Raw genomic sequence first — 12753 nt, 5'->3', positions numbered from 1 at the left:
ACTTAACATAATCGTGGCAATAGGACAAACAAAGACGTCACAAACAATTTTTATCATGCAAGTTGCAATTAAAAACTAAAAGTGTGCTGCATATAAGCCGTATAGCAGTTAGATTTTAAGACATTCTGTAAGCATTTGAAATGCTAATAAAAGGTTTCGGGATCATAGTTTATACAATTTTCATGGATTGAACAATTAATATTGGAAACAAGACAAGCGCCAATTATTTGTGGAAATTTGTTAATCACAGTCAGACAAATAGCGGGGGTCCACTGAATGACAATACAAAAACACATCATTATACATGATGCCCTTTAGGTGGTTATATTTTGGATGAATGTATTGATATAAGTCACGTATTGTAAATTTTATTCAGCACCTTTATGCAGAGGATGGCGGCCTGTTTGGCCTCTTGATTTTCCATAGATGGTCCTCTTAATCCAGACTGCTCAGCGCCACTCAGAGTCAGCCAGTTGACAAAACTCAACACTGCTGACTCCCCACTGAAATGACATTGTAAAAGACTAAAGTTGCTTAATTGCTTTTAATACTACATTTTTTCTCGTTCCGCCATTTAAAGCTTTCAATGCAGTTACAGAAACCATTTTGTACAAACCAGTGGGGGAAAAAAAAGAAAAACATCACACAAAACATTATCCACGGTTCCAAAAATCATACATACCGATTAGAAGGAGTTTCCTCTCTTTGAAGAGAGATTTTTCCATTTGGTTCAATAAAATCCTCCACCTGATAAAATAATAATAATAAATAAAATAAAATAAAATAAATGCCAAAGGACTGCCTGTAGGTGGCAGCAAAAACCTCCCAATAAAACAAAATAGAACAGCAGTTCACCACCACCACACAGAATGAGTGAACATTTGATTCAAAATGCATTTTAAGTCAACTGTAATTCAACAGGTTCACAAAAAAGATTATTTTAACATTTGAGAAAACACAAACTTGATGACGATCATTACCTCATTGGGCTACATGAGAAGTTGAAACATTAAATTAGAACTCATAGACTCTTGACAACCATACACAGACTGAAAATTTATTTCAAAATAATTTTAAAATGACACAAAATTGAGTCAAGGTCTTAATACGTATTCTTCAAGCACTTGAAACTGACCTCAACCATGGCTTTGGGTAGGAGCTCGGCCCTGAACAGCTGTAGCATGGAGTCCATGATGTTCTTCCAACCCTCTCGAAGGATGTTGCCATGCTGATGGGCAAGATCAAACACTGTCTTGGCGGCTGTTTGTGCCTTTGCGTTGCTCCCAAACACAGTCGGGAGGTTTTCCACTGACTACAAAGGAGAACCACCAGTCAGCTATCAATGCTAATCTTCTTCCATCTTAATTTTGTGAAAAAGAGTGTAATTTCTTGATGGCATTGAAGGAGCCACCAAAATAAACAAGTTTGCTTATTTCAGCCCTTTTAACTAGTTTCATATCAAGCTGTGTTATGAATAGTATTAAATCACACAGACAACGCGTCTTTGTGACGACCAGGGATATCTTGTTTGGTGTCTTGTACTGTTTTAAAATGCCATGACGCTATAGCACAACTATTCAAAAATACAGTGTATGGGTTGTACATCAGACCACAAATTCACGAAAATGTGTGACCGCATCAGACGGCTTGTTTTTGTATTTCATGAGTAAAATTATGGTTACAGTACCAAATAAAATATCTTGCCATGTCATTATGAGCAAGATTTTGGCAATTCATAACAGATCACAGCGACAAATGCAAAGTTTTCTCACCTCACTGCTCAGAGTGGTAAACTTGCACAGCGAGATGATCAGATTGTCAAAAACATCGTTAAATCCATAGTGAGCTGCTATCTTGGCACATTTCCTGCACAGAGGCAAACACATTTGAATATGATTTCAGCATGACCGCAAGTTTTAGCAATATTAGCATGATGAACTATACTATTATCTTTAGAAACATAATTTATTTAAAAAAAACATTTTTCAAACCTATTTTAAGTGAGCTTCGTCACATATATTGTTGAGGTGCTTGTAAGAAGAATACACATTCTACAACGCAAAAGACTCAATGAATATGTTCTGGAAAGCTTTGTAAGCAGCCATTCATATGAAATGGTGGGAACCAATAATTTAAAAACAAAATAAACAAAGAAAAATTAACATTTGAAAGCCTAAAACCTCAGCTGAAAGACTTGCTGTACATGCAGTACATGGACTGGCTAGTTCTGACATTGAACGTAATCAAAATCAAAAAGAATAGTGCTTTAAAGTAAGTGCTACAGGATAACAGCCTCAGATCTAGAGACAAAGATATGGCTGCCTCTTATATGCCACTTTTCGTTTATAGTGTGTACAGCATATATATTTTCCAATAAATCTATTGGTGAATCAGTATGTATTGTATGTTTTTAATGACTCGCTGTGGCACACGCTGAAAAGGGACAAGCTGAAAGGAGAAGATATATATATATATATATACCGTATATATTAGAGCTGTCAAACGATTAAAATATTTAATCTAATTAAAAATGCAACTGTCATAATTAACTCAAATTCACAAAAAATTAATCGTGATGACTCACACATTTTCAATCGTTTCTGAATTTCCCTTTATATTTTTTTGTCCTATTTTTCCCCATTTTAATGCTCTCATCAACATGGAATCATGAATCAGTTTTCTATGTGCAAAATGCAAATATTTACTAAAATAACAATTTCGATTTTCAATTTTACATGAACATTTTTCACTTGGAACAGTTATTTACACATGATCTCTCACACAATATTACTGTCCATCAACTACAGTGAAAAAAATATTTTGTCACACAACAGCTGCTTTAACAGCTCTTTTTATGGAATCAAAACAGAGCAATATAACATTATAAAGTGCATATCTAAGGTAAACTTGTACTCAGCCTATAGTGGATTTAAGCCATGGTTGCATACTTCGTTTTTCTCAAGTTTGCTTTGAACACGGCAGTCAGGCTATGTTGATTCTGTTGGTCCTTCTTGCGTGGAAGTCTCTCTACGGTTTTGTGTAGACATCATTTCGGATGACTACACTTGGTTCGATGACAGCAATGGAGACATTTTATTTTCACTAGGTCGCTACCACTGCACCGCTGAACTTTCGTTGTCATGTCACCGCCTCAACGCACTGTCACTGTCAGACGAACACAGAGAAGCTCCACCCGCTCTATTTATATGGACATGGAACACTGTAACCTTCCACACAAAATAGTTCCAAACAAGTAACGATCGCGTCAGTGGCATACCTCGTATACCTGTATGATCGGGTAACTTTGGTCTTGTCAGTGGAGCAATCTGGCAACTTTTTAAAAGTAAACTTTCCATTCCTAAACTCTTTAAGTATCCGTTTTCGGTGTCTCGCGCTGCCATGGCTGGCAAAACAAACGTGCGTGGACCTATGCAGCGCGCTTGTTGTTTTGTTTCCGGTTTATTTATAGAGCAACGTAACATCCGCTGTGACGTGTGCCGCGTTAATCTCGCGAGAAAAAATTTAATCCCGTTAAAATTCATTTAAATTAATGTCAATAAAAACGCGCTAAACTGACAGCTCTAATACATGTATATATATATATATATATATATATACACACACACACACACACACACACTTTTTTTTTTCATATTACTAAGCATCTTCCCAGTTCAACCAAATTGTCCACATATGTACAGTACCGAAAGCCGGTAATGGCCTTTTGAATGATGTTGTCATCCAGACTCTTGTCAAAGACATAGGAGAGGGCGGCAATAGTCGGACCCCAGGTCATGGTGAATAAGTCATGGTCATAGCTGCCAGGTGGCAGGTGAAGAAACATCCCCTCTGCTGTAGCACCGCGATGTAGCAGCACACTCCAGACATAGTTCTCCTTCACTAAACCAGGCTGCTCATCTGGCATCACAATCTCGTCATTCCTGCAAAAGGAAAATTAATGCTGGATTTTAAGATGTGAACACAGATGTTTCGTAGTTAAATCACAAGCAGATACTGAAGCAAAATAAAGTGCTTGGAGCACTTCTGTCTGCAGAACTGTTACACGCTAAATGCATATTGTAATGTTGGTCAAGTCAGGTGCAGGTCCTGGTTTGTCAGTCTTGTTGAAGCATCTTCAAGCAATATATAGACTCTGCAGTTGCTCATGGTGCTGGAATACTAGTGGGTGAATAAAACGTGCCTTCTGTGGCAGCATATACCATTTTGTGATGTTATCTTTGAATCTTCAAAGTCAGGAACGTGATTGCTTTCTATTTACATATACCACAAGGCCATGCTTCTGAATTTAAATATTGTACAAGACCACACTTCTATAAAAAAAATGGGCTTGCTTTATAACATTCTGAAACACCATAAACCACAGAGGTGTGTTGGATGTTTTTTTTTCAAAATTGGAAATATTTTAAAGACCTGTATAGTACTCAAGCTTACTTGATTGCATTGTAGATATCCTCTAACATGTCCTGGTTAAAGTCTTTGTTTCCATTAACTCCCTTCAGATTCTTCTTGAATTGCTGTTGAAAACAAAAACAAGAAGGACACCTTATTTGATGAATCTTCCTCTACAACCAATTCTTCTAGAGCAAAAATGTTAAGCAATTCAATGATATCCTGTACCAAGGCTTGAAATAAGTAGGTTCACATCACAGCTTGCAAATCAAAATAAATTTGACATTTAACGCCACCTACAAACATGCAGCCGTCTATGTGGCAAGCACCGTGCGCCAACTGTAAACAACATCGACCTTGTTCTTCCCAAGGCTCATGGTGTCACTAATGGTCAATTTACCTTGTCTTGGGTCCTACGCGGCTTCTCTGCATTGACAATGTCAATGTATCAACAATATTACCTCTGCGCAGGCCTTTGTCTGTGTTGGTTATGGGTACCGGCAATTTTCTGGCTGGTTACCATCATGACTCATTATGTGTGTATTGTTCCGGATTAAAAATTTAAAAAATCATGGGTCAGATTGCTCAAATACAATGCCGTGAGAAAGTATTTGCCCCTTTCCTTATTCCTGTTCTTTACATATTTATCATACACAAAGGTTTCAGTTCAAACGTATTTTAATATTATATCAAGACAACCAAAGGAATGTATAAAATGACGTTTCTAAATAATTACTTAATTTACCAGGGGGGGGGGGGGGAAATTCCAACCTATCTGGCGGCTCTCTGTGAAAAAGTTATTGCCCCCGCCCCTCCAAATCACAAACTGTGACTAACAACAGTTTGGGGAAAGCTATTACAACCATTGCCATAACCACAATAACAAACATACGTCTAGAACCCTGTGGAAGCTTTTGCTGGTTGGTCGCTCTGCAATTAGCCACTTGTTATTCAGAATCAGAATCAGAATCATCTTTATTAGCCAAGTATGTAGAACACACAAGGAATTTGTCTCCGGTATTCAGAGAAATATCTGATTTATGCAGTTTCACTGCCCTTATTTTTAGCTGTGTGTATTTTCAATGCACTGCATGTTTGCACTGTGGTTGTGAGGAAAGAAATTTCATCTGTGCTGAATGTTGTAGAGAGAGCATATTTGACAATAAAGCTGACTTATTTTCTCTTTACCATTCACAGTAGGTCATTAGTCATGCAAAAATACACTTTATCCGAATATTCAATACAATTGAATTTTCAGCAGTACAGTACACTTATAGTAAAATATACTGAAATATTTCTTGGCTGCAACGCTACTTTCAAATTGTCTGTTACATTGGTGAATTTTTATTGTTTATTAAAATCTTTGTTTCAGGGATTAATGGTAAAAAAAAAAAAAAAAAAGCCCCTCAAAATTAGAAAAAAATGTTACTCAAATGAAGTCCCCGATTACCAAATTGGTTATTTCAAGACTTGGTCCCTGTCGATGAATTTCAGTTAATAAAACAAAGTATTATGCCTTTACTTTAACTGAGCATCCACTGAACAATTAAAGGGGTTCCGGGTGGGTACACACATAATGTGTCACTTAATATGGTTAAGACTCCAAAACAGGGATTAGGGCAAAGATCCCTCTGTAAATAAACACAATGACTTAGTGATAACTGTCAGCCTCAAGTTGGATGTTGGCAGGATTTGGTAAAGGATGAATAACGCCTAAATTCAGTAACTACTCAACATTATTATCTTAGGAAAGACATTTTTTGATACCGCTCTTGGGCTTGCTGGCAAAGAGTGGCAGAACAAGTTGCGTTGTCCAATGCTTTTCCTGTCATGTAGTAACACAGTGTTCTCACACCACCAAGTGGACAAAAACTGAATTGTTGAAAGAGGGGCAGCATGTTTAACGCAAATTTAACATTACAGAACTCACCTGACGTACAGTATGTCTCTCTGAAAATACACCATCCCACTGTCGAACTTCATAAAAGGCTCTGATTTACTCACTGATGCTCTGCATTGTTTTTCCACGACCAAAATAACCACAGTGCCAACATATGCTCTGTTGAATACTGCACATTGCAAGCTGCCAACTAACTTTAGTGTTCGGCACCACTTTTATTGGGCCTCTTTAAAATATTGTTCAGCAACCCCTTCCTATTCTCTGAGCCAACAGGTCAAATGTCTTCTTCCCCAAACTACAAATGCCCTCTTGGAAATTGCGATTATCGAAAGGAATTGGAGCCTCATGAATGATCAACAGCCATGAAAAAACGAAGCAAGGACAGCCAGAAAATAAGAACTTGCTATTTGTTAATAAAGACGGGTGGCGCATTAACAAAACCTCAGAGCCTGTTTCATCTTCCCAATCTGCCATCGAAGCCGCCAAAAACATAGGCAGGGACAACAGATGAAAACAGTGTGCATCCCCCGCACCCTCGGCTGCCTGTTTACGAGTTCACCGCTCAGACAGACCACCACTGTCTACCACTGTTGACTGAGGGCTTTCTGCGCCGCCAAGCTGCACCAGTGCAAATGCTACAACTCCCAGAGGAATGTCATACCATCGGACACTGGCATGCACCGCGGAGACAACAGAGAAAAACAATTGATATATGAAGACTAGGAAGCTTCAAGTTAATTAGTATGTAATTTGTACTTTTAATTTTAAAGCCTAAAATGATCTAAAATAATCTTTACTCAGGTTGTACTGGCAATCAAAAAGTATCTTTTTTAATTGAAGAAATACATGGAAATATATTTAAGAGGCAACACATAATGAATGCATCGAGGTACAAATGAGAATACCAGCGTTGCAAATTAGTAGATTGTATAGAATTACTATGATTAGTAATTTTGTTTCTGTGAAATCTCAAAGTTGGGCAGAATAACTACAAGAATTGTTCACTTGAGAGTGAGTGAGTGAGAGTCGTTGAGAGAGTGAGAGATGACAAACCTCTACAGTCATAGGGATATTCTGCTTTCGGACATTGTGGTTATGCTGGTCAGTGTTCAACATTATAACAGCGTAGGCCAAGGCAAATCCTGCATCATTCGTCAGGAAGGGAGAGCCATTTACTTTCTGCAAAGACAAAAAAGTAGGAAAGAGTATAGATTATGTCGAGATGAGAACCAAATGATAAATGTAAACAGGTAATTAATTGTGATTGATGTCATACAAAAGTTGAATCAGATCATCAATTCTAAATAGACCCATTTGAGTGGAAAACCAATTCACCAAGTCATTACCTATAATGACTCAGTGAGGCTTTGAAGATGACTATTTTTGTTTTACGTGTTCAATTCAAGAAAAGGTCACTACTAGGAATAGTTTCCAGGTCACATGGTTTCTCATGCTATTTTGGGAAGACAAATGTTCGAGCAATAGAGTCGCCCTTTTTCCCTCGTGCAAGTGCCTGTGTGTTTGACAGGGACACACCGTCTTTAAAACTGATGTCATCCAACGACTATAAAATAGAGGGTTAATCATGTGACAGGTTTTGACTTATGTTGTCACCATCCTCACCAACTTTACACCAGCTGAAATGAGCTGGTCATGGAAAAGGTTATATTTCACAAAGTTGGCATTGTTGGCAGATGTGTGTAAAGACAATTTAGATCGAATTTAGGTTGTGCTATGTACAGTATACATGAAGGTGCCAATATCAGCAATGACCTAACTAAAGTGTTCGGGCCCTGTTCTGCATGTTTTAGATGTTTCCCATCTCCAACACAATTGATTACAATGACCAGCACGTCAGCAAGCTCTGCAGAAGCCTGATAATGATCCTGATCATTTCAATCAGGTGTGTTGAAGAGGGAAACATCTAAAACATGCAGTATAAGGGCCTTCGAGGACCAGAGTAGGTGAGCCCTGCGCAAAAGATTTGCGCATGCAAAGTGCAAATGTTAGGCATTTAAGAGCACCTGCAAAACACACTTTTTTTCTCGATGTACAATAAGTATAAATGAACATTAGCATGTAAATATGACATATTGTAGTCAAAGTCTAGTATCCATTTATAAACATTTGACAGTCCTTTGTGGGAGGAGTATATGGAAATCCATTTTCCACATGCAATGTCATTCATTCTCTTCTACACTTTAGCCTTATCATGGGAGGAGGGTTTGTGTGTCCCAATGAAAATACAGTCAAACCTCGGTTTTCGACCCAAAATTTCAATAAACATTTTTATTTTAAAAAGAGTGTGGTTTTGGTTTTCGAACAATTTCGGTTTTCGAACAGCCTTCTGGAACGGATTATGGACGAAAACCGAGGTTTGACTGTAACAGCAATGTTGTCGGAGGCTTTCTGCCCCTGCTATGTCACTCAGAACAAACAGGTCCTAGTTTAAGGACCGATTGAAGAAGGGCCTGAATGAACTCCGATTACAAATAAAACATTTGGATCTCAGTCGTCGGTGCCCCGGACCTGTTGGTGGTCACTGGCGGTGAGGGATTCCACCAAACTGAAACCAGAGTTCAGGTATTTTTGGCCAGGAGAAGTTTGGAAACAGCCAATGGGTAGCAGCAGGCCATGCGGACTACAGCTTTAATTGTCGCTTCGGACAGACATTTAGGCATGGAAGAAGGTCAGAGATAACACGGAGAGTGATTTGCGAATGATGAGAGGGGAGCAGTGATGACAATGTGTATAGCTGGGATGAGGCGCTGCAGACCAAGATTTGGGACTTTGGGAATAATAATTCAAAAACATCCTCAATTCCACAGACACGTCTTTCATTGAGAAAGCCGGATCTGGAGACTCTTTAGTTGGTTTGCCAATTTCTGGCAGTGAGGTCGCTGAGGTGGTTCAAAGGTCCTCAATGGGGATGGATGGCATTCACCCGCGGGAAATTGTCAGATTACCTTGGTTGACACCTATTGGCAGCATCACATGGACATCGGCGACAGTGACGCTGGATTAGCAGATTACGGTGTTTCACTCCTTTTTTAAGAAAGCGGACTGGGGGGGGGGGGTGTTCCGACTACAGAGGGATCATATTTCTCAGACCCTCTAGTAAAGTCAATTTGTTGGTAAAGTGAACCTCAGATTCAGAAGAGCAATGTGTTTTTCTCCTGAAAGTGCTTTGTTGACTTTAATCTTGGAGGTCTTGTTCACAATTTACGGAGAATTGAGAATTGACCTGCATGGTGCAGGCATCTGTTGTTAATTGGATGCCGATTTCCTGGGCAATCTATAGACCCAAGGTGTGGGTCATGACTGAAAGAACAAGATCACAGATACAAGTGGCTGAAATGAGTTTACTTTGTAGTGTGTACAGGCTCTCCCTTAAAGATAGGATGAGGAACTCTGTCATCCGGGAGAGGTTCAGAGCAGAGCTGCTGTTATTCCGCAACAAAATGAGTCAATTCATCATCGAGCATGTTTACTTGGCAAATGAATATATTTTTGTTGTAATAAATTACTTTCTGCTGTGTTCTTTATCATAGTAGTTTATGTACAACATAGATTTCTGCTTGGTTCTTGAATTGTCCAAGTTTGGTAAACCTTGTATTGTATGTCACTCGAAACCTAGGATTCAAACAGTCAATAGTTCATATTTGATTTAATACTTGGTATAACGGATATACAGTATATTTTCATCCAATCAAAATCATGGATGTCCCACTACCTCTTGAGATTAAATCACTATTTTTCAACTAGCTATAAATCCAACAATTGTGCAGTGGGTCTGTCTGTCATGAGAGGTTAGGCAAGAGTAGACCGAACCGCTCTCCAACTTGGCTGAACAGGTGTTGGGATGTTCGATGGAAAAGAAAAGGTAGCGATTATTTGATGTTTGAAAATGCTCAGGATGAAGTAAGCATATGCTTGTTGGTGAATAATAGTTCAGTTTTTATACAGGAATATATTTAAAACGTTTTATGCAATTATTTTATGCAAATTAATGCAGTTACTAAACATGAGTAGCTCTCTGGCATATTCACTGTGCAAAGTAGCTCAGAGAAGATAAATTGTAGAAAATCCCTTTTGTAACACATGCAATATGATACACTATACATCTCATTCTAAATATACACGTGTATGTAAATATAATGATTTTACAAAAAGGGACAGACTATGTCTTACATGCCAGTTGTCTGTAAATGTTTCCAGAAGTCTATGGATGACTGGAGCCTCTCCGGGTAACCTGAAAGCCTCGAGGTAAAGCCTCAAGGCCTCATCTATTCGAAGCCCCTGGAAGGCGAACGTGCTGCAACACAGTTTATATTTACTGTACAAAGAAGTGAACATTCAAGGCTCTCACAAATGTTTAAAAGTTAATCACCACCATAACTCAACAATCTTAAAGTTGGCAATCAACAACTAAATTGAAAATTGTTCAATGTTTTGTGAACATCTTACTTGACAAAGCTGTCGAGGAGCTCCATATTATTGCGATCACTGACGAATTCCCCGATCATCTTTTTGTCCAATCGGGGATTTTCTCGAAGCCACTGGGCCACTTGGTTGTTATCCATTGGATTACTGAGAAGCCCTTTCTCCTGAAGGAACTGGATTCCCTTCTTTGGTTTCAGATTAAATTGCTCTGTTCCTGCTATCAGAAGCTATGAACAAGGAAAAATGAACGATATAATTACATATGCACTCTCCTGTGTCCAAACAACCAGAGGTGGGCATCATCACCGGCATCGTCACTAACCGGGTCAGTACTGGCGGATCTACTTTATCAGTACATCACCGATGGACTTTTGCCGTTGAGTGACTGAAAAATGTGCACTGTCTTGCGTGTGCTTGGCTCACGGGATTGAATACACCAGGCAAGCCAAGCAGAGCAGAGGATGGTCTCCTCGTCCTCCAACAAAAAAAAAAGTTGGAACACTAATCAATCTGGTGACCTAACAGTGTTGGCTGCGAACCAAATCTCTGTTCTGATTCTCCAAGCTTGCTCCTATTTCAGGTCTTCCCTGGTGCTATGGTTAAACTGGTTTCCGGGTTAATGAGCTCCCGATTCCAAGCCTTTGCTGTGTGGGCAAGGTCTCGTAATTTGTTTTGTTTCTGTCTGCAGATTCGTCATAAGCTACATCAAAATTGTTCAACTGCATAACTGTTCAGTTCTTCAATAAACATGTGAAACAAAGCAGCAACTTCTTGCAGCCTGTCAGGAGTTGTACATAAGTTGTTGTGTGTCACGTTGTTTATTGAAGAATTGAACAGTTATGCATTTCAACAATTTTGATGGAGTAGGGCTAGAATCGGGAGCCAGTCCCACAGACAGGAATGACAATGTCCAGTAAAGATTTTTTTTAACCTTTATTTGGATGTGTGTCTGCTTTGTGCTGCATCTAACTTAGTTGGACGTTCGACGCCAATTGGCTGTTACTGACGCAACGCCGCCGCCGAAGAACAAGAAGAAGAAAATAAATTTGAAAAACAGCTGATGGTCTTAAAAAAATTGTGGTGATGAACTGTAATTTGACGGCTGGTTAAAATAATGATGACGGTTGAAGGACTAACGATTACAGTTTTGGTTCAGCTTGAAATAATATTGGACTGCTGATCATGGTTGGGTGGCCCGACTGCTGGCGAATGACGGACCGGTAACATTTACTGACACACCCACCTCGGCAAACTACAGCGATGTATTGTGAGTGTGTGTTTGTGTGTGTGTATGTATATATGTATATATATCACCTTTTTCTTTGCTCTGATTTCGAGCAACTCTTGGGAATCAGGTAAACTTGATGAGAAACGCTGAGGGTTTTTCAAGATCTTCTTGTCAGCTGAAAGAAACAATGTTAAGGACAATTAAGTTTTAGTTTACCTTTTTCTTTTTATATCATTAAAACCATGCAGGTCTCTAGCCTTACTGGTGTCGCTCTCTCTTTGATCCTCTCTACACAATTTCATCTTTTCTGCCATCAGATTTCCACTGGTTGGTGGGCATCCTGGACCACGATCCACGAGAGGAAAACTCAAGCCATTTGTACTGCCTTCTTGAATAAGATCTGAGAAACGCGTGGTTAAAAAATATAATCAATTAATGTGTCCACAAAATGTTGAGATAATGAGGCAAATAAATAAATAAAACCGCACTTCTTAGATTCCCCAACAAGATTCACACAATGAAATATTGGGATAGTTTACCAGTTGTAGCATCGATTCCATTTTTCATTACATTTTCTTCCTCCACTGGCAGTTTTTCTGACTGGTCTTTGCGAGCGGTGTTGTCTAGCACTTTGGCTTGGCAGTGAGCCTCAGTGCTGTCAATCACAGTTAGTAGAGCTTCGAGTGACAGCAGGTGAGTGGTGTAGAGCTGTCCTGATACAGGGAATGCATTCTGGAACAATTGAAGAAAAGAAGAAAAACAAGTTTGAATT

At 39.0% G+C, this 12753-nt stretch overlaps 1 protein-coding gene across 3 annotated transcripts in view; it reads right to left on the bottom strand.

Moving 5' to 3' along the window:
* The window catches only part of gbf1 (golgi brefeldin A resistant guanine nucleotide exchange factor 1), a 101303-nt gene that overhangs the window by 24918 nt on the left and 63632 nt on the right, over positions 1 to 12753 (bottom strand). For all 3 annotated transcript variants that reach the window (XM_086121493.1, XM_086121495.1, XM_086121494.1), the window contains 12 exons: positions 12521 to 12713; positions 12244 to 12381; positions 12068 to 12156; positions 10778 to 10980; positions 10502 to 10625; positions 7364 to 7489; positions 4453 to 4535; positions 3705 to 3941; positions 1773 to 1866; positions 1136 to 1312; positions 683 to 747; positions 380 to 503 (listed from right to left, as the gene is read on the bottom strand). In XM_086121493.1, coding sequence (XP_085977619.1) covers positions 380 to 503; positions 683 to 747; positions 1136 to 1312; positions 1773 to 1866; positions 3705 to 3941; positions 4453 to 4535; positions 7364 to 7489; positions 10502 to 10625; positions 10778 to 10980; positions 12068 to 12156; positions 12244 to 12381; positions 12521 to 12713 — 1653 coding nt within the window. The remainder of the gene's footprint in view (positions 1 to 379; positions 504 to 682; positions 748 to 1135; positions 1313 to 1772; positions 1867 to 3704; positions 3942 to 4452; positions 4536 to 7363; positions 7490 to 10501; positions 10626 to 10777; positions 10981 to 12067; positions 12157 to 12243; positions 12382 to 12520; positions 12714 to 12753) is intronic.

The sequence above is a fragment of the Hippocampus guttulatus genome, chromosome 10 (assembly GCF_054856545.1).
Source record: "Hippocampus guttulatus isolate MCC_2025c chromosome 10, RoL_Hgut_1.0, whole genome shotgun sequence".
NCBI classification, from domain to species: Eukaryota; Metazoa; Chordata; class Actinopteri; order Syngnathiformes; family Syngnathidae; genus Hippocampus; species Hippocampus guttulatus.
Note: the sequence above shows the minus strand (reverse complement) of the source record. Positions and strands in the feature narration are given on the sequence as shown.